At 44.5% G+C, this 21,847-nt stretch overlaps 1 protein-coding gene across 4 annotated transcripts in view; it reads left to right on the forward strand.

Moving 5' to 3' along the window:
• PHF14 (PHD finger protein 14) overlaps positions 1 to 21,847 on the forward strand; it is a 325,301-nt gene that overhangs the window by 36,554 nt on the left and 266,900 nt on the right. For all 4 annotated transcript variants that reach the window (XM_078782297.1, XM_078782296.1, XM_078782299.1 and 1 more), the window contains 2 exons: positions 14,613 to 14,842; positions 20,351 to 20,575. In XM_078782297.1, coding sequence (XP_078638423.1) covers positions 14,613 to 14,842; positions 20,351 to 20,575 — 455 coding nt within the window. The remainder of the gene's footprint in view (positions 1 to 14,612; positions 14,843 to 20,350; positions 20,576 to 21,847) is intronic.

The raw sequence follows: 21,847 nt of genomic DNA on the forward strand, positions 1-21,847 counted from the left end.
ACACTAAACCCGATCCTGAGCGGTTACTATCGTGCCACAGGTACTCAATTGAAAGAAAGGGCGCAAACGATCGAATAAGAGGAAACCCAGAAAATAAGAAGAACAAAGAGTGGGTTTATTAATTATATACAAAAACCCAAAGAGGAAACGAAAGGAATATACAAGAAAGAGCAGAAACAAAAGGACACAGGGCAACCTTATCTATACAGTCTTATCTTAGCACAACCCCAGGACACACACACACACACACACACACACACACACACACACACACACACACACACACACACACACACACACACACACACACACACACACACGCGCGTAGCTGGTAGGAGGAGAAGGTCCAAGCAGATGGTTCCAGGCTCCGGGTCCGCGGCGAAGAATGGCAGGCAGCTTTGCGTGTCGTTGGCGTGCGACCGGACCTTATAGATATATCGGGGGACTGGCATGCGGCGTACGTAATATGTGTGCCAACTCTCTCTCTCTCAATGTTCCTATCAGAGGGTACTCTCGCGCAGTCCGTGATCGTGCTTTCTCTCGCTCCGTTCCGTTACCAATCGGTCTCCTCGCGCAGTCTGCAGTCTCTCTTCTCTCTCTCCTCTCTCTCCTCTCTCTCCTCTCTCTCCTCTCTTTGAAAAGGCGCCGCCCTGCCGCTTATATAGTCCGCTTAGAAATCAAGCCGCGCACTCTCAAACCACGCCCGCCGCTGAGCTCACCTCAGCCCTGATTGGATAGTGAGGGCTCACCGGCTCCGCCCTTGACGGAACGTTGACAGGGTCACGCCTCGTTCGTGGCGCTCCGCCCCCTTCTTCTCCAAGCTTGACCGCGTGCGTAATGGCGGCCGGGGCGAGCGCTTAAGGCACTAAGGCAGTGATGACGGCTCAATGCAGCGAACGCTGCTGGCAAGCGAAGGCGCGTTATAGAATTGGGAGGGACAAGCCCCGACTGTAGGGGCGCATACTGGCGTAGCTTGGAGAGATAGTGGCTGGCAAAGAAGCGAATGGGGCCTATTTTATTTAATTAATGCAACGCAGATTCAACTATTGGGAACACAGCCTTATCTGAAACACATACTAAGGAAATAACTGACAGTCCTATGGTGTCCTACGTGTTGCATATGGCCTAACTATGGGTGCGACCTTTGACCTTTTAAATGATGGAATATTTACAAGAAGTGATTATTTATTTACAAAGTGAGGGGTTCTCAAAACCGCAACACTATATTTATATATATTTAATTTTAAAGCAAAAACTATAGCACTTCGGTGAAATTTGTTTTGAAAGCCATTAACTAGACCTTTTGGCCAACGTATATTCCAGGTTTCAGCTAGTTTCAATGTATAGCCCTTGAGATATGAGCGCCAACACATTTTGGGTGGACAGACAGACACCAACGTGATTTCGAGGGTTTTCTGAATACAACTTAAGAATGTGGAAACGGACGTTGCTAAAATTTGGAACATATTACATCGACGTTCAAAGCATTTACTTCTGAAATTTGCAGCCAGTTTCGTCCAGTCGAAGCCGAGAAACGCATTTTCAGTCCCCATGTAAAATCTGCATACAGAGAAACATGTAAAAGCTTATATAAAGGAGGGGTGCTTTGCACCGCCATTTGATATATATATATATATATATGTATATATATATATATATATATATATATATATATATATATATATATATATATATATATATATATATATATATATATGATCCACCACGCGGTAGCCCGAGTTGCCCCGTGATTTTTAATTAAAAATCACGGGGCAACCCGGTTTACCGTGTGGTGGATCATATATGAAATTAATTCCATGATAAAGCAGACAGGGCCATAAAAAATGAAGTCTGAAATTGAAAACAGTCACTGGTCTTATTTTTCTATGAACACATCTAAGTTTGTGGAATGAATATGCAATATGCTTTTACATTGGAATTTTTGGAGAAATGGGCCAATGAAGTGGGATGATGACTTGACTTAAAACGTTATGCAAAAATTATTGATTAACTTGCATTTGACTTATTGGTACATGGAGAAGAGGAAGAAGTTGTTTCTTGGGTTTGTTGATCTGGAGAAAGCATTCGATGGGGTTCCACGCGAAGTAGTGACATGAGCATTGAGGAAGTTAGTCATGGAGGAATGGTTGATCAAAGTAGTGATGGCAATGTACGAAAGAGCGCGCACAGCTGTAAGGACGAAAGACGGGAACAGTGGTGAGTTTGAGGTGAAGGTGGGAGTGCATCAGGGGTCAGTACTAAGTCGACTCCTATTTGTAGCTGTGATGGAGGTGCTGGCTCGGAACGTAAAGGAGGGTTTGCCGTGGGAGTTGTTTTATGCAGATGATTTGGTGTTGATTGCAGAAAGTGTGGAAGGAATGTATGGAGACAAAAGGTCTGAAGGTGAATTTCGGAAAAACGAAGGTGATGGCAAGTGGTAAAGCATGTGGTGAGGTGGAAAGAACTGGGAAGTGGCTATGTGCTGTGTGCAGGAAGGGTGTCGGAGTGAACTCAATTCAATGTACAATGTGCGCTGAGTGGGTTCATCAAAAATGTAGTGGTTTGAGAGGGTCATTAACCAGTGTGGCAGCCACATTCAAGTGTAAGGTGTGCACAGAAGGAGCTGCAGATGGAGGAAATGTTGAGTTGGATCTTGGAGACGGCGTGAAGCTGGAAGGTGTGAAAACATTTTGCTACCTAGGAGACATGCTGAATGGAGAAGGTGGATCAGACTCGGCAACGGTTGCTAGAGTGAGATGTGCATGGAAGAAGTTTCAGGAACTGAGTGGTGTGCTGACGAGGCGGGGAGTGTCGTTGAAGCTGAAGGGAAAGGTGTTTGCTGCATGTGTGTGACGTGTTATGATTTATGGGAGCGAGACATGGGTAATGAACGTAGAGCAGCAACGAAGGCTGGAAAGGGTGGAAATGCGAATGGTTCGGTGGATGTGTGGAGTATGGTTGAGAGAGAGGAAGACAAATGATGAATTGTAAAAGATAATGGGAATAGAGCCTGTGATGGATGCTGTGAAGAGGAACAGGTTGAGATGGGTTGGTCATGTGTTGAGGAAGGATGATAGTGACTGGTTGAGAAGAGTGATGGAAATGAATGGAGAAGGAAGTAGAGGACGGGGAAGACCTAGAAAGACTTGGCTAAAGGTGGTGGAAGACGAAGACGAAGGGGAGATGCAGAAAATAGGGCAAAATGGAGAAGATTGTCATGGGTCCCGCAAGGCTAACCCCCGCTCTAGCAGGGAAAATGGCCTTAAAATGCCTGTTGTTGTTGTTGTTGTTGTTGACTTATTGGTTAATTAACAGGTGATACACGAATGATTTGTGGATTCCTTTAATATATATTGCACTGATGTTAGATGTCATTAAACTATATTTGCATATTTAGTCATACAATTTTTTTTATGAAGCAATGTTTAAGATACTAGTCAGTATTGTTACTTAAGTATCCAAAAATATCTAATCTGTGCCCAATGTTGAATTTGTTGTGATTAATAATCCAGCAATTGGAATTTGGTTTGTGCATATCGATTCATCTTTCGGCTAACCCCCGCTCTAGAAGGGAAAATAGCCTTAAAATCCCTGTTGTTGTATATCGATTCATCCTAACTGTGAAAACAAGTGGAGGAATCATGTGCACTCAAAGACGTGAGGAAATGAAAATTTCAACGTGAGTAACCATGTTTATCATGTACTGCATCATTAATGCTCTGGTTTTTAATGTTCCTATTCATTTATAGTCCACAGAAAACTGCCATCATGCCACTCACAAGCTCACTACTGATGAATTAGCTGACTACATCTGCAGCTTGCTTCCTAAAATCTTGCAGCACTGTTAAATCAAGCATCATCAGGCTTCATCCTACAATCAATTCAAGATCGAGAGAAAGCAACATATCAGATGTATGACCCCACTGAAGCACTCATCCAGATAGATTTTTCTGAAAACTACACATGCATTTCACACGATGAAATCCAGGGTGCCCACTGGAATCAGAGCAACAGATCAGCCTCTTCACTGCAGCAACGTGGCACTCTGTCTCTCTCCACTCGTGTTATTGCTTCAGAAAGCTTCATCCATTCAAAAGATACAGTGGTGGAATATGTTGATGAGGTCCTAGATGGCCTTCCCAAAATTTTGAAGTCAGTGTCAATCTGGTCTGATGGCCCAGCATCTCAGTTCAAAAACAGATTTGTTGCTGCAGCTGTCATTGCTCGACAAGAGAAACACAATGTTGAAATCTGGTGGAATTTCTTTAGCGTTTCTCATGGTGAAGGCCCTGTAGATGGGATTGGTGTAGTAGTGAAACTTTCTCTGCAGCCAAGTGAGATCCTGGAAGGCAGTTGTCACAAATGCAGCAACCTTTGTATCAGCTGCCACTGGAATGTTGGATGTTTTCATCACAGAGCTGTAGCCAACTGAAATTGACCAGAAAAATGCAGAACTTGATCTGAAGACTGTATTTGAGAATGCAAAGGCAATCAGTGGAATGGCCAGTATGCATCTTTTGAAGGTGTTAAATGATGATGTAGCCTCAATCATCATCACATAAGTTAGAAAGAACCACTCAATCCATGAAAATGACCTCTCCATTCATGAAAATGGTCCTACTGCCAGTGGAAGCAACCTCATCATGGATGGAAAGGATGACAAATGGTTGGACACAACAGCATTGAATCTGGAAGTGATATCACCGCCATAAAAGTTGGTATGCAGTGGAATATGAAGGGGTGCTGTACCGAAGAGAAGTGGTAGTCATTGATTGTGATCAGAATGACGACCAGGTTTCAGTAATGCAACCATCAGGACCAACCTGGAAATGGCCAAACCCAAGAGATGACATTTTCTATCTCAAAGTGAAGCTAATAGTGAAGCTTGATACTCCATTAGTTGTTAACAACCGTGGCCACTTCAAATTTTTTGTAATGTTTCAGGAAGCCACCAGTATGTGATCAGAATTATACAGTACTTAAAACTGTAAATATGCTATCACAAGGTATATTTAAGGTACAAAGCTAACAGAAGAAGTAATTATTCAAGTTTACACTCTTGGATAAGCAGTGCTCAGCTTTAATTGTGTTAGAAACTTTGTTTACATTTACGTTTTATGTGTGGACAAACTGTAACATAGGTGACCATAACATGAGTAACCAAAGATTTTATCATTTTTCTGAAAACGATTGATCAGATAAGATTTTAATCACACCCTATATGTAAATGTCTGTATGTTCATCAATAGAATCAGCCTCACTGGGAGTAACCCCATCATATTACATACTGTTGGAAATGGAGATGCAAGAAAACATTTTCAAACCTACACAATGACACATTTTGCTACCTCGGAGACATGCTGAATGGAGAAGGTGGATCAGACTCGGCAACGGTTGCTCGAGTGAGATGTGCATGGAAGAAGTTTCGGGAATTGAGTGGCGTGCTGATGATGAGGGGAGTGTCGTTGAAGCTGAAGGGAAAGGTGTATGCTGCATGTGTGAGAGGTGTTATGATTTATGGGAGCGAGACATGGGTAATGAGCGTAGAGCAGCAACGAAGGTTGGAAAGGGTGGAAATGCGAATGGTTCGACGGATGTGCAGAGTATCGTTGAGAGAGAGGAAGACAAATGATGAATTGCGAAAGATGATGGGAATAGAGCCTGTGATTGATGCTGTGAAGAGGAACAGGTTGAGATGGTTTGGTCATGTGTTGAGGAAGGATGAAAGTGACTGGTTGAGAAGAGTGATGGAAATGAATGTAGAAGGAAGTAGAAGACGGGAAGACCGAGAAAGACATGGCTAAAGATGGTGGAAGAAGAAATGCGGGCAAGGGGGGTTAACAAGGAGAGATGCAGAAAATAGGGCAAAATGGAGAAGATTGTCATGGGGACTGCAAGGCTAACCCCCGCTCTAGCAGGGAAAATGGCCTTTAAAATGCATGTTGTTGTTGTTGTTGTAGGCAGAGGGTTCAGGGTGGGGGAAGACCCCAATACTCTATGTGAATGTGTATCATATCGCACCACCCAATGGTAACCAGTATTATGCCAAACTCCTTATGCCTCGATGCCAAACAGGAAATTAGAGCGGTCTCCCTTGACATATCACGTGCCTTCGATACGGTCTGGCACCCCGCTCTGCTCACCAAACTCTCCTTTTGGTATCCATGGAAATCTCCACGCATGGCTGGCGGACTTCCTCTCTAGTCATAGTCAACGTGTGGCCCTGAATGGGTTTCTCTCATCTCCTCATCCTGTTCAGGCTGGAGTTCCCCAAGGCAGTGTTCTGGGCCCTGCGCTTTTTCTGGTCTTCATCAATGATCTCTCTGACTCTCTTGAAAATCCTCTCTATCTCTTTGCTGATGACTCTACTCTCTGGCGCTCCATTCCTCATCCCTCAGATCGGCAGTCTGCAGCCTTCTCACTCTCTGCAGACCTGGAAAAATCACAGACCTGGGCAAAAAAGTGGAACATGTCTTTCAATCCTGACAAATCTCACACTCTTACGATGTCTCTCCGAAAAGACCGACTGGACAACCCTCCCATCCACTTTCTGAATAATCCTCTCCAAGAAGTTCTGTCACTCAAGCTTTTGGGTCTCACTATCTGCCATGATCTTTCCTGGGAAAACCACATTTCAAATCTGGCCTACAAAGCCAGTCGCCGACTGGGCATCCTCCGTCGTGCGAAGTCCTTCCTTGGCACACCTGAGCTCCTCACCACAAACAAGGCTTTCATCCGCAGCTCAATGGAATACTGCTCTCCCCTCTGGGCTGGTGCTCCTGCCTCACACCTAGCTCGTCTTCACGCTGTTGAAACCAAAGCGTTCAGAATCATTGGAATCTCCCGCGATGAAGCTAACTCCAAGGGCCTTTCACTCACTCACCGCAGGCAGGTTGGTGGTCTTTCCGTCTTCTACCGACTCCTCTCTGACCTTGCCCCCCCAGCTCTCTCTGGGCTCTGGCTAGCAAATATTCCTACAGGTCGCACAAGATCTGTCTGCAACCCTCTTATGGTTAAACTGCCAAAATCAAGACTCTCTGCCCACCTTCACTCCTTCATTCCTCTTTTCTCCCACTTCTGGAACAAACTCCCTCACACTTTTTTTTAAATTTTTTTATTTTTGTATACTGAATCGAGGCTCGTGAAAGAGCTAACATTTATTTCACATACAAATCAACCAGACAAACAAAATATATAAAAAGAGGGAGCGGAAGACAAGAATGGGAGAGAAGGGGAGGCACACAAACACAACATTTGAGAGCAGGGAGATGTGTGGGAGGGAGAGGGCTTGGGGGGAGGAAGCGTGAGAAGGGGGGGGGGGGGGGAGGGGAGTGGGAGAAGTATAAAACACAAGGACAGCAAGGACTTCCAGGACAGAAGTTGGTATTTCAAAAAAATGGATTTGGGGTGAAATTAGTGGGGGTAGAAAAGATCAAGGTTTTGGATGGGGGAAGATAAGAGATGGTACGTGAACAGCTGTTTTAAAGACCTGGAGGGTGGAGTGGGATTGAAGAGAGTGTGGGAGTTTGTTCCAAAGGCGGGGAGAAAAGAGGAATGAAGGAGTGAAGGTTAGCAGAGAGTTGATTTTGGCAGTTTAACCATAAGAGGGTTGCAGGCAGATCTTGTGTGACCTGTAGGAATATTTGGGGGACAGAGCCCGGAGAGAGCTGGGGGGGGGGGGGGGGGGCAAGGCCAGAGAGGAGTCGGTAGAAGATGGAAAGACCACCAACCTGCCTGCGGTGAGTGAGTGAAAGGCCCTTGGAGTTAGCTTCATCGCGGGAGATTCCAATGATTCTGAACGCTTTGGTTTCAACAGCGTGAAGACGAGCTAGGTGTGAGGCAGGAGCACCAGCCCAAAGGGGAGAGCAGTATTCCATTGAGCTGCGGATGAAAGCCTTGTATGTGGTGAGGAGCTCAGGTGTGCCAAGGAAGGACTTCGCACGACAGAGGATGCCCCAGTCGGCGACTGGCTTTGGAGGCCAGATTTGAAATGTGGTTTTCCCCAGGAAAGATCATGGCAGATAGTGAGCCCCAAAAGCTTGAGTGACAGAACTTCTTGGAGAGGATTATTCAGAAAGTGGATGGGAGGGTTGTCCAGTCGTCTTTTCGGAGAGACATCGTAAGAGTGTGAGATTTGTCAGGATTGAAAGACATGTTCCACTTGTTTGCCCAGTCTGTGATTTTGTCCAGGTCTGCAGAGAGTGAGGAGGCTGCAGACTGCCGATCTGAGGGATGAGGAATGGAGCGACAGAGAGTAGAGTCATCAGCAAAGAGATAGAGAGGATTTTCAAGAGAGTCAGAGAGATCATTGCTGAAGACCAGAAAAAGCACAGGGCCCAGTACACTGCCTTGGGGAACTCCAGCCTGAACAGGAAGAGGAGAGGAGAGAAACCCATTCAGGGCCACACGTTGACTATGACTGGAGAGGAAGTCGGCCAGCCATGCGTGGAGATTTCCATGGATACCAAAGGAGGAGAGTTTGGTGAGCAGAGCGGGGTGCCAGACCGTATCGAAGGCACGTGATATGTCAAGGGAGACAGCTCTAATTTCCTGTTTGGCATTGAGGACCTCCATCCATTGTTGAGAAAGCAGAAGCAGCATGTCCAGAGTAGAGTGACCAGGTCTGAAACCAAATTGATGATCAGAGATCAAGCCATTGGAGAAGAGGAAAGATTTCATATCTGAAGCAATGATGGATTCCATGACTTTGCTGATAATTGGGAGAAGGGCTGATTGGTCTGTAGTTGCTAGGATCTGTTTTTGCACCTTTTTTGTGCAAAGCGGTGATGTTGGCTGATTCCCAAGCAGATGGCAGATGACCTTGAGCAAAAGAGAGGGTGAAGAGAACAGAGAGAGAGGGAGTGAAAGAGCGGAAGAACAGGATTTTAGGACCCGTGGGCTAATGCCGTCAGGTCCAGTTGCATAATCAGAATCAGAGTCGAGGCTTGACAGAAACTATTCCACCTTGTCAGGAGGAAAGGACACAGAGTCCAGGAGCAGCTGGGTATGACTGGGCACGGTGGGTACAGAGAGGGATGGGTTTGGGACACAAGATTTAGAGGCAAACACAGAGTTGAGGCATGCAGCTTTTTCACGTGCGGAGTCAGCCGTGCAGCCGTTTGAGGTGAGGGAGGTGATGGAGGGGGAACAAACACCAGAAACAGATTTGACCAGACGCCACCAGGATTTGGATGAGGGAGACAGATAAGAGAGTTCGGTCTTGACAACGGAGAGATATTGTTTCCTGGCTCTCCTGAAGGTGGACACACGCTTGTTTCGGGCTTTGTGAAAGGAAATGAGATTTCCTTCCGTTGGATTTACTTTCCAGGAGACGAAAGCAAGTTGTTTCTGGGCAACAGCCTCACCACAAGATTCCGTATACCATGGACGGGAGGAAGGGTATGACAACTGAAGACGAGATGGGATAAATCTGTGCATGAGAGAGAGCAATGTACTTTGGAAGAATTCCCAGGATGAGTTGATGTCAGAGGCGGTAGAGATGGGAGACCAGTCCAGATGATTGATGGCTGCTTGAAGGACCGTGCCAGTTGGCCTGAGTGAAATGCCAGATTCGTCGACGCTGAGGAGGCTCTCTGAGAATGGTCAGAGAGATGTCCACTTTAACAAGCACATGATCAGATGAGCCCGATTGGAGCAGAAGAAGAGCAGCAGACATTTTCAGGGAAGTTAGTCATAACCAAGTCCAGAAGAGAAGATGCTCCGTTGACTGAGATCCGGGTTGGGAAATTGACAGATTGTGTCAGTCCCAGTGAGTCGCAGAAGCCCTTTGCTGAAGAGCCATGGCTGGTGAGAGAGGTACCCACACCCAACCAACTGGCATGGTGACAATTGAAATCACCACATATGAGGATGAGAGAGTTGGGATGGGTAGATAGAAGTTGATCCATATTATCAGACAGCGAGATGTAGATGGAGTCATCACTGTTTGGTGGACGGTACAACACACATATGAACAAAAGGTGGGGAGCGAAGGGGAAGCCATAGCCAAAGGTATTCCTGGGGGTGAGGTGGAGAGAGGGCAGTGCAGGGCGAGTGAGGAAGAGTTTTTTTTTATAAAGATAGCAACCCCACCTCCAGGACGAGGCTCAGGTCTATCATACCGGAGGAGGGAGTAACCTGCGAGAGATACCAAGGAATCAGAGACATCATGAAGGAGGAAAGTTTCTGTTAAGCAGATCATGTCTGGTTTGTCAGAAGCAACCTGTATGGAGAGATCAGTCAAGTTTGAGCAAAGGCTCTGGATGTTTGAGGTCCACACCGTTAATGAAGAGGAAGGGGGAGCATTGGATACAGAACGGGGGGGGGGGGGGGGGGGGAGGGGCCGGGTAAGATGTGGAAGAGGAGGAAGAGGTAGGGAGAGCTGTTGAAGGTGTGTCAGAGATTTCAGAATAGCTTGGAGAAAGGGAAGAATGGGGCGGACAAAAGGTTTGATGGTGATTGGGTGAGGCACAGTGAGGTGTTATTTGAGGAGGGGGGAAGAGCGAGGAAATCTTCTTCAATCCCACTCCTCCCTCCAGGGCCTTAAAACAGCTGTTCACCACCATCTCTTATCTTCCCCCATCCAAAAACTTGATCTTTTCTACCCCTGATAATTTCACCCCAAATCCACATTTTTGAAATACCAACTTCTTTCCTGGAAGTCCTTGGTGTCTTTGTGTTTTATACTTCTCCCACCCCCCCCCCCCCCCCCCTTCCAACGCATCCTCCCCCCAAGCCCTCTCCCTCCCACACATCTCCCCATGTCCCTGCTCTCAAATGTTGTGTTTTTGTGCTTCCCCTTCTCTCCCCATCTTGTCTACCGCTCCCTCTTTTTATATATTTTGTTTGTCTGTTTGATTTGTTTGTGTGATAAATGTTAGCTCTTTCACGAGCCTCGATTCTGTATTCAAAAAAAAAAAAATACTAATCGTGTTGTATCTTTATATAGACATATCATCTTCATATATATATTACGGAAACCGGAGTACGGCACTCCGCCTCCGCCAACCTCTCCACGAAGCCGGTGGATAGCCCCGTTCGAGGCCACGGACAAGATGTTATTTGCCGAGCGGGTTAGCAGCCCGCGGTTCGAACCATTAACAAAAACTAAACCCGATTCTTATGCGTTGGCCAAAATCGTGCCACAGGTGTTCAATGATGGAAATCACAAAGACGAATGGATGTGAAGAAAGGAAGGCAAAGGTAGGAAGAACAGGGATTTATTATTATTTACACAAGACTAAAGGAAGAGAAGCAATCAAAGTAATATACAGAAAATGGAAGGAGCAGAAGGACAAAGAGCAATTTCTAGCTTATCTATACAGGCTTACTTAAACCCCAGGGACAACACAGACAAACAGACGACAGTCAGACTCACATGAATGGGAATGAAGCAGGAACGAATGGCTGGAAGGATGAGAAGGTTCAGGTGGTCCACAGAGCTGGAAGGATGCGGGTCCGGTTCGTGTAAACGGCAAGGCTCGAGGTGAGCGGCCGCCGACCCTCCTCAATCTCATTCGCACGGCGGCGTTTCTTCGTAGCAGCGGGTCGAAACTGCCGTCAAAGCTCAACTCCACTGCAGTGGACTCAGCTACGGTGGACTCGGCTGCGGTGGACTCAGCTGTGGTGGACTCCTTACTCATCTCCTTTAGCAGTCCTTCCCACTTCCTTTTATGAGGCGCGTTGCGATCAAGCCACTGGCCTTTTGGAAACGCCCATCGGTGAGCTCGCCTCGGCCTTGATTGGTCGCGAGGGCTCACCGATCCCGCCCCTTGATGAGGCGGTGGCAAAACCACGCCTTGTTCCTGGTGCTTGGCTGACTCCTCCCACCTTCCGCTCCGAGATGACCTCGTGTTCAATGGAGTCTGAGGCGCTGACAATAAGCCAAAGCAGTAGTGGCGAACGCCGCCGTACTGGCGCTTTTTATGAGGCCATGGTGGTGTCGAAGGGATCCTATCTTATTCGATTCGGTGCAATGCAGTGTCAACTAATGGGCAACAGAGCCTTAAACTGGAACACATAATAAGGAAATAACTATTTAGAAGGGTATATGATTTTCTACGTCAATGCGATGGACTAACTAAGGGGACGACCTTTGATCTTTACACAAATTGATGGAGGTATTTACAAAGATCATGACATTACTTACAGAGGGTGATATTTACAACAATTACAGGATTCTCAAATCCGTGACTATATATATATATATATATATATATATATATATTGTTGCAGAGATGAGGACTGTATATTTTTTGATTGTGTGCTGTACTATTATTATTATTGGTTATTCTGCGCCCCCCTACCTCCGGAGCTGTGTAAAGGTGAAAGGGCATCCCATAATTAGTCCACAAGCATACACGTCAGCCAAGTAATAGAATACCCCTGTTGCTAGTTATCTCTTATTCTGTGTTCTAGGGTAAGGCTGTGTCTCCCATTAATTGAAGTACTCCATTGCACCAGTGAAAGAGAATAGATCCCCTTTCATTCCCATCCCCAAAACCTCCATTTCCTATCACATCCCCTTTCGTCATTGCTGAGCCCTCGATTCTCAATTACCTCCCCTCCAATAACCGCCATTGACCACGAGGCTCGAGTCGGGGAAGAAAGGCGTGTCTCCACCTCGTCATAGAGGGGAAGAGGGGCGTGCCCGCCCGTCGTCATCCAGGGCGGAGCCCGAGGGTCGCGCGACCAACCAGGGCCGAGGTGAGCACCCCGATGGGCGTGTCCAAAACGCCGGCGGCTTAATCGCTGGAGGCGCTATAAAAGGCGCGCACGGATGTGAGTCGTGAGTTGGTCTGAGTTGGTTGAGAGTCGGTCGTCAAGTGGAGAGTGGTGAAGAGTCAGTCAGTAGAGGTGGTGGTCAAGTGGTTGCGTTGGTTGCGGTGAGGAGTCGGTGGTAAAGAGTGAGGGACCAAGAAAGAGTTGAGGGTTTGGACCAACGAGTCGGACAAGTCCTGGGAACGCAGCGGAGGCCGCAGCAGCAAGAACACCCACAGCCACTTGGGGCCTGGACGGCGGTTTGGAGCAGGACCGTAAAGGAACGGCGGCTGCTAAATGCGCCGGTTGAGCTGCAGGACCCCCTTGGACCTTTCCTCTCCCTCCAGCCATCCACCTCCTGCCTTTCCACCCTTCTTGTGTACGTGAGTTTGTTTTGTTTGTTCTGTCCCTGGGTATTTAATTAAGTCTGTAGGTAAGCTAAAATTTGCACTGTGTCACCTGCGTCTTATGTGTTGTAAATAAACCTTGATTGCTCCTTTTTGCTTGTGTAAATAATAAATCCAATTACTCTTCTGTCCGTCTATTCGTTTTATTCCTTTTCCTCTTTGCATTCGTCGTTTTAGTCTTTTCCCCTCATTGAGCAGCTGCGGTGCGATCCGGCCAACGTTTGGGCGGGATCGGGTTCTAATCGGGGAGTAACTGTTCGGACGCGGTAATACCAAACCGCTCGGTAAAATAACATCTAAAACCGCGTCTGTAACAATTGATATAGTGCCTAAAAGTCTACACCCCCTTTCAAAATTTTCACCTTTTGTTGCCCGATAGCCTGGAATTAAATTGCATTAAATCAGACTTTTTTCCACCTTTATTTACACATCGTAACCCACAACTTCCATGTGAAAAACAAATTTAACAAATTTCAGAACATTAATTAAAATTACAAAAGTAGAATTTCTTGGTTGGAGAAGTGTTTGCTTTTCCGGTTATCCATCTGTCAGGCTCTGCGTGCCGTGTGTCCTTGTTAGGTTTTCATTGCCACGATAACTTAAGAACGGCTGAAGGGATCTAAGGCAATTAAATCAATATTAAATAAATGTCCACACAGTAAAACGAAAGCACTTGATACAAGCTGAAATGTAAAAGGCCACAACAACACAATCATTCACAAACACAATGGGATTAACCAGGTGAGGTCTTATTAAAAGAAAAGCACACAAATCTTAATGGAGCTCCATGGCACGGACCAGTAAACAGGCGAAGCGTCCGTGGGCGAAGTGAAGCAGCAAGCCGGCTTGTATGTTGGGTGGCCAGGGGGAATAGCAGGCCGCACATGTGGTAAACCGAAGCTTGTGAAGCTCAGAAGAGGTGACTGGGAAACAATCCCAAAGAGCTAAACCTGGAATAATAGAAGAGAAAAGTACGTTTATCAGGACAACTTCACTCTAACAAATCCCTGTTCCAGAAGGATGTTCTAAGCTACTCGAGCACATGGACCGTCATCTAACTCATTTATCATCTTCCAAATAGGTACTTCCTCCAATGTACCAGTATGTATATTTTAAAGATGATGATGGAAAATCTGTTTTTAGTCTTGTATTTGAATATTACAAAAAAGCTAATTATTTTGTCGGGTGTTCGTTTCATTGAATGAAATTGAGCTCTTCTCTCCATGATAATGACAAGTGAACCATTCGAATGTCATTGCCTGTTAATTCTTTCCAGTCTTCTCCTACATAAGCCTTTGGGACATGCTTGCAGCTATTCCGATGAACTGCTTGTGAGCTTTCTCTTGCCCAAGGCTGAATTTGATGAGCACTTTTTGTTGAAAGCTTCAAGATGAAAATGTACCAGATGCTTTTAACTGGTGTTTGCCATGTATCTTCTTCTGTTAGATGGTGGATCATCCGGCTCTCTTGAAACTGATGGGGATGGCACTGTCTCTACAAAGGATACAAGTGCCTGTGAAAGCGAATGTGGAGTAGATGGTGATGGGGAGGGTGACAGAACAAATTCCTCATCTGACTCCACTCTCAAGGAGATTGGTGTCAAAAGTCAAGATGGTCATGAAAATGCTCCAAAAGTTGCTTGTCAACCAGAAAAGTACAGGACTTCACTAAAAAAGGTATTTTACCTCCATTTACTTGCAACAATGTTGGCTTTTTGAATGACTCGTTGTAGTTTTTATTTTTTTTATTTTTTGCTGTTAATATGACTTTTGGCTTTTCTTTTGCAAAGATTATGTATCCATGCCTTCCCTTTTCTGTAGACATGTTGGGTGAACAAATTGTAATGCAAGTCCTGAGAGGGATGTTTTCAATAGTGAGAGGTATTTTCTGTAATTAATGTATTGAGGCCTGACCAGGAGCCATGTATCACGGTCAAGCATGTGGTACCATAATGCTGTAATCAACAGTAGCTAAGTGTTTGCTGTGCATTTGATTATGAGTACTGCACTGTGTCTATTTCATTGCCCTTATGAAGCAGCAGTTCTCTCTGCTTGTAGCGGTTTGGGCCTGCTTGCTCGGGCTTGTTGGCAAGTACAGAAATTTTACATTTACCTTCATGCCTTTTCTGCTTCTCTGTATCTATAAAGGTTGAGTATTTAACATATGAAAGGCTAAATAATTCACCTCCTCAAAGTTATCAAACTCTGATTAAATATTCATTCAGACAAATTATTATGAACATGTTTAGCTTGATGAGAGGTGTATATGTGCGTGCGTGCTTTCATGTGCTGTTGTGTTTTATGACATTTATTATTTTATTCCTTTAGCTCTCAAAACTGCAGTCACTTTTTGGTCATCTTTTGTGTTCTCTTGTCTATTCCAGCAGAGTATATAACAGTCTTTGGAGAGACTCTAATGCCCTTAAAATTATTTTTCAGTTTCACGAGTACACAGACGCTCAAATCGAGCCTTTTTGCTTGGCTTGCCTTCCAAAACCCTTGGATATGGTCCAATATTTATCCCCCCGCTTAAAAAACAACTGGGCAGAGGGTGGGACATTTCAATCAGCCCCCTCTGTTTGTCTGTCTGTCCATCTGTCCGTCACGCTATCTCTTCCGAAAGAGTTGAGCAGAAATTCACCAAACTTTGTAGTTATGATCAACACATGGCAAGAAGGTGCGACGAGATCATTTTGGCCGTGCTCCCTGGGTGGGGTCAAAAGGTCAATTAGCAAAGAAATGCAATTATGTGCACATTTTAAAAACTAGAAGGACACTTGGTATAGTGCATACCTCCGAGGTTGAACAGTTTACTTTTGGATCCCACTGATAGGCCGGATCTGGATTGGGATCTGAACCAAAATCTGATTGGCTTGTTCTTGTCACCTAACCAACGCATCTACCAAGTTTTGTCATAACTCATCCACAACTTTTAGATATACCATGCTATTTATTTTTTTTGTCCCGTCTCTCCATGGTGAAGAATCACTTAAAAAATTAAAAATTTCTCGTATCAGTATCTAGATCTTCACTAAAATCTAATCAATCCGTCCTTGTCACAAACCAAACCTGTTCACCAAATTTTGTCTGAATCCGTCCATAACCTTTTTAGATATCTTGCTCACAGACAAGCAGAAAGACAAACAAAAGGGGTGAATACATAACCTCTGTCCACCTTCTGTGGTGGAGGTAATAATTTATTAAAAGCATAAAGGAACTGAAACTAAACTAGAACAGCACTCAGAGAGTACCTCCGCCAGGTGAACAGTTTACATTTTGTATCCCACTGATAGGTCGTATCTGGATCCAGACAGAACCAAAATCTAATCAGCTTGTTTTTGTCACCTAACCAATTTATGCACCTAGTTTTGTCATAACTCGTCCATGTCAGAACTCATCCATAACGTTTTGAGACATCCTGCTATATGTAGTTTTTGGACATATCGCCCAATGGTGAAGAATCACTTAAAAATTGAATAACTCTCGTATCCGAATCCATATTCAGATCTTCACCGAAAACGGATTGATTCGTCTTTGTCACACTCACAACCTGTCCACCAAGTTTCGTCCAAATTCATCCACAACATTTTGAGATATCCTGCTATATGTCGTTTTCGGCCCTATTTCCCAATGGTGAAGAAACACTTAAAAAATTATACAAGCTGGACCAGAATCCGGTTCTTCACCAAAATCTAATCATTTTGTCCGTATCACATACACTACCTCTCTGCCAAATTTTGTCCGAATCTGTCCACAACTTTTTGAGATATCTTGTTCATAGACAGACAGACAACACAGGGACAACACAGAAATCCTCCGTCCACCTTTGGTGGCAGAGGTAATGACACAACAATAAATAACCAAAGATGTTCACTAATTATAGTCTATGTGCCAGCAGGTGGAACTAAAGGTCAAGTGAAAGGAATAAAATCTAATTGATGTGCAAGTATTAAAATTGAGAGGAATCTGGCCTTAAAATGGGGCATTGCTAAGCAGTGGAGGACACGGAACGAGTGCCAAAAAGTGTAAGCCAAGGCAAATGTGACCATTAGCAGCCAAGACTGTCTGCAAATGCAAAACTTCTTTGGTGATGATGCCCATACACAAGAAAGTCCTGCGTGCATTAGCAGGGAAGCCCTGATGGTGTCAGCAGCATGTAAACAACCATACAGCAGATTAACCATGACAGCACCAATAACCTGCAAAGTGCACATGATGCTGCATGGAAGTCCTAAGGTCTTTGGCAGTTTGTAAAATGGTGTACAGGCAGTCACCGGGTTACGAACGCCCGACTTACGAACGCCCGCACTTACGTACCGACCTCCGTAAAGCCGATAATTTAAAAAATTGAGTTACATACAATGGTTCGTACTAACGAACGGGCGGACTACTTTGCGCGACGCTCAAAACACTGTGCGTTTTCAGCGGTTCGTCGGCCCGAGGGAGAACAACGCCACACCGTCGTCGCCATTTTAAGTTGGATCGCGTAAACACTGTTGTGTGCGTTGTGTTTTGACTTAAAATTTTCGTGTTTACCCTTGTAATCATGGCTCCAAAGCGTAAATCTGATGCAAGTGATGGTGATGCATCGAAGAAAAGGAAAACGATCACGATTGAAACGAAAGTGGAAATAATAAAGTGATCGGAGAGAGGTGAAACGCCAACAAACATTGGAAAAGCATTAGGCGACAGTCAGTCAACGATCGGGACAATTATAAAGGACAAGGGGAGAGTAATGGAGCATGTAAAAGGCTCTGTCCCGATGAAAGCGACAATTATCACTAAGCAACGCAGTGGTTTAATTATCGAAATGGAAAGGCTATTGGTAATTTGGTTAGAGGATCAAAAGCGCCATTGAATTGGAATGAAACAACAAACGGGTACGTTTTTCATGGAAGTCCTTCACGAACTTGCTGTCCATGTCTGACGTGCGACTGAAGGTGCAACAGGCATGTGGAATTTATTGGTTTCATGCTTTCGCATTTGCCGTTTCTGCATTGCCTGTTTGCTTGTGGCCTCCCACCAGAAGAGATAAATAGAGGAGAGATATATCAAGGTATGATTGTTTCAAGGTATGCAAGACATCAATTGGAACGAGAGTAAGTGTTGACCTTTAATCATTATCTTTTCTTTTCGATCTAAACAGTTTAAGAAATGTTTCTTTAATGTGTTTTATATCTATAGATGTTTTAGGTAAAATATATACTATATACTAAGACTAACATTTGACTAGTTGACGCTAGATGTGAACAGTACGCAACTGTCCGACTTACATACAAATTCGACTTACAGACAGACTTAAAAACGGAACTCGTTCGTAACCCGGGGACTGCCTGTATTCAAATGGCAGATTCATGAAAGGAGTTCTAAGCTATGCCAAATCAAAATGATTAACACTCTCTTCAGTTGTCGTGCAAGATGGAGTGTATGGTGCTTGATGTACAACATGGTTGTTACATGAATCAAACATATGGATTGAATTAAAAACACTACAAATTATGACACTGCTGTTCATCTCAATCTTACCATGAATGGCCCAATGATTTAATATTTGCCATATTAATACAATGCTCGTAATAAACATATCGCATAATTTATCGAACTCCACACATGAAAATCACTGTACATTATTTGACATGGATTTTATTGCATGCATGCAAGCTTCATTGGCCAATTGTAATTTCATTGCAGAGAATATTTTGCAACCCCTGTTCTTGTCAACAAGCTGTCTATAGCACACTACAAAGTGCACGAGCTAGTACTCAATTGTAGCTTCCTTACCATAGTTTTAAGGCTTTTCACCCCTCAGCCCAATGGGCTAAGGGGTATTGTCGTCACGGGCATCGTCCGGGCGGGCGGGCGGGCGTCTGTCAACTTTTGGTTTCCGTCAATTTCAAGGAGAACGGCTTGTCCGATTAAATCCATTTTTGCAGTGTGTTGGGGTTGAGTCGAGGAAGGTTCCTTTCGAAAATGGGCGTGCTACGATTTTCAATATGGCCGCCACGGCAGCCATCTTGAAATTGGTTTCCGTCAATTTTGAGCAGAACGGCTTGTCAGATTAAATCCATTTTTGCAGTGTGTGTTGGGGTTGAGTAGAGGAAGGTGCCTTTCGAAAATGGGCGTGCTGTGATTTTCAATATGGCCGCAACGGCAGCCATCTTGAAATTGGTTTCCGTCAATTTCGAGCAGAACGACTTGTCTGATTAAATCCATTTTTGCAGTGTGTGTTGGGGTTGATGTTGATCGAAAGATGATGGGAATAGAGCCTGTGATGGATGCTGTGAAGAGGAACTGGTTGAGATGGTTTGGTCATGTGTTGAGGAAGGATGAAAGTGACTGGTTGAGAAGAGTGATGGAAATGAATGTAGAAGGAAGTCGAGGACGGGGAAGACCGAGAAAGACTTGGCTAAAGATGGTGGAAGAAGAAATGCGGGCAAGGGGGTTAACAAGGAGAGATGCAGAAAATAGGGCAAAATGGAGAAGATTGTCATGGGGACCGCAAGGCTAACCCCCGCTCTAGCAGGGAAAATGGCCTTAAAATGCATGATGTTGTTGTTGTTGTTGTTGTTGTTGTGTTGGGGTTGAGTAGAGGAAGGTTCATGGGTGCGAAATGGGTTAATGGGTTCATGGGCGAAAATTTCATTACTTGCAGTTCCTACTCGGTATACAACTTCGCTTCAAATAACAAATTATCATCAATGCTTCCTTTCACCATGCATGGGCTGAGGGGTTACGCCCGCTTTGCGGTGCTATTTATTGTAACTTATAATTGCGTGTTTCGTGCATGCGGGTTGTGCGCTATTCTACAGTTCTGGGCCGATTACATCCAGACTTGCGACATAGGATCAGCATGTTTCCAATCGGTGCATGGGGGTGTTTTTATATTTGCCGGTGGATTTTGGGGGTGGTTGGGGGTGGTTGGGGGGCTGGAGGGCTAGGGGTTGGGGGGATGCAATTTCTCCATATAAATGTGAATCGTGCAGTGCCGCTCCAGGTGGTAGAGGGTATACCATGTTACAAATCACTAACCTTTATAGTACAGTTTTTCAGTGCGTTGAGGTGTTTTAAATTATTTATGCAACAAGAGGTATTTTGTAGAGGTATCTTGAATTGCATGTTTTGAATAAGGATAATAACATAACTCTCCCCCTGGCGCTTCTAGTAATCATAGATTATTCTTTACAGTCTGTGACATCAACGGAGTCAACACAGTGTGAAGATTCGTCATCTCCTGCTGTGCAGTCTGATTGTGCGTCCCAACGCAAGCAATGGAACCTGCGTCGCAAACGGACAACATGTCCGATGCTGTTTACCGAGGCAGATCTGAATGCAGTTGCTGATTACGACAGCGAGGAGGACATTGACTGGGCCCCCGGTTCTGGAGGCAGATGCAGCGAAGCTGGGTCACAGGTTAGATCTTACTTTAAGTCACTGATTGTTGTATACATTGTACTTGGTTTCATGAATGTGTTATTTCACGAATGTTTCAAATTGTACTTGATTGTACTGTTGCTGTATATTTGGATGTGTTTGTTCGAGTTGGAGAGAATGGCTTTGGTACGAGTGTACTGTTTCTCATGAAGTTGATGATTTCAGTTTCCCTGTAGTCTTGTACACCTTTCCAGGTCGCAATGTACCAATTAAAATGGGTTACAATGTCTTCTCATCTCAGTTACTTAGATTTGCAAGAATTTGTTCAGTAAAGGATGATTTTGTGGAACGTGCTGAGAAGGTATTTTCCATCATGTTAAATAGAGGATATTTGGCTGATTGTTTGATCAGGTCTTGTGTGAATGTCTTTAGACTCCATCGTCACCTTTTGTTTAAGTTTGGTTGGTTTTCATGTAAACAAGTTCCTATTGCATTGCATTTGAATAATGGAGGTATGTAGGTAAAAATAATATGTATACAATGTATTATAAGTTAGCATTATTGTGATTGGTTGGTGGTTGCTAGGATATGTAGTGCAGCGTGGTGGAATCAGTTGTCGATGACAGTTTGAATATTTGAATGGTTGGATTGAGGTTCTGTGTAATGGACATGTCTGTTGGGTGGAGTATTTATCGCTTAGTGCCTTAGTATATTGTTATATAAAGTGATTTATGATTAAGTTATTACTTTTTGTTAATATTTTTAAATTAAAGTAGTAATTAGATAAGTTTGAATAAGGATATTGCATTGCTGCGTTGACTGTCTGGACACAACTTTGAGGTTGTGGGTCCATTGATGTTGAGTAATCTACTGATGTGGACCTGCAGTCAGGGTTGTAGATCCGCCATTTGGAGAGGTTCTGGGCTGAAAGGATCGAAACCCCGATGAAAAACGGTGCCCAGCTGATGATCCGGGCATTTGGAAAACCAGTCAATTGCTTTTTGGTTAAGGTTATAACTTCAAATATAAAATAGCTTTTACAAGTACGTAATATAATGTCACGTGACTACCTTGTGTGGTGAACACCGTAGGGTAGCACGGATGACCAAACGAGCTGTTACTATGAGGCGTTCAATCAAATGGCGCATAATACGCGTGGGGAAGCAAGAGGAAGGGGGAACCGGAGCCTTACTTGAACGGCTTCCACCCCAGCAGCCTTCACCCTGTAATAAATAACTCAAACAAAACGGAATTAAAATGTACAAAAATAAACAGGTTTATTAAAGATAATGCCAGTAACAAAGAAACACA

This window comes from Myxine glutinosa, chromosome 7 (genome assembly GCF_964187855.1).
Source record: "Myxine glutinosa chromosome 7, kmMyxGlut1.1, whole genome shotgun sequence".
Taxonomy (NCBI): domain Eukaryota; kingdom Metazoa; phylum Chordata; class Myxini; order Myxiniformes; family Myxinidae; genus Myxine; species Myxine glutinosa.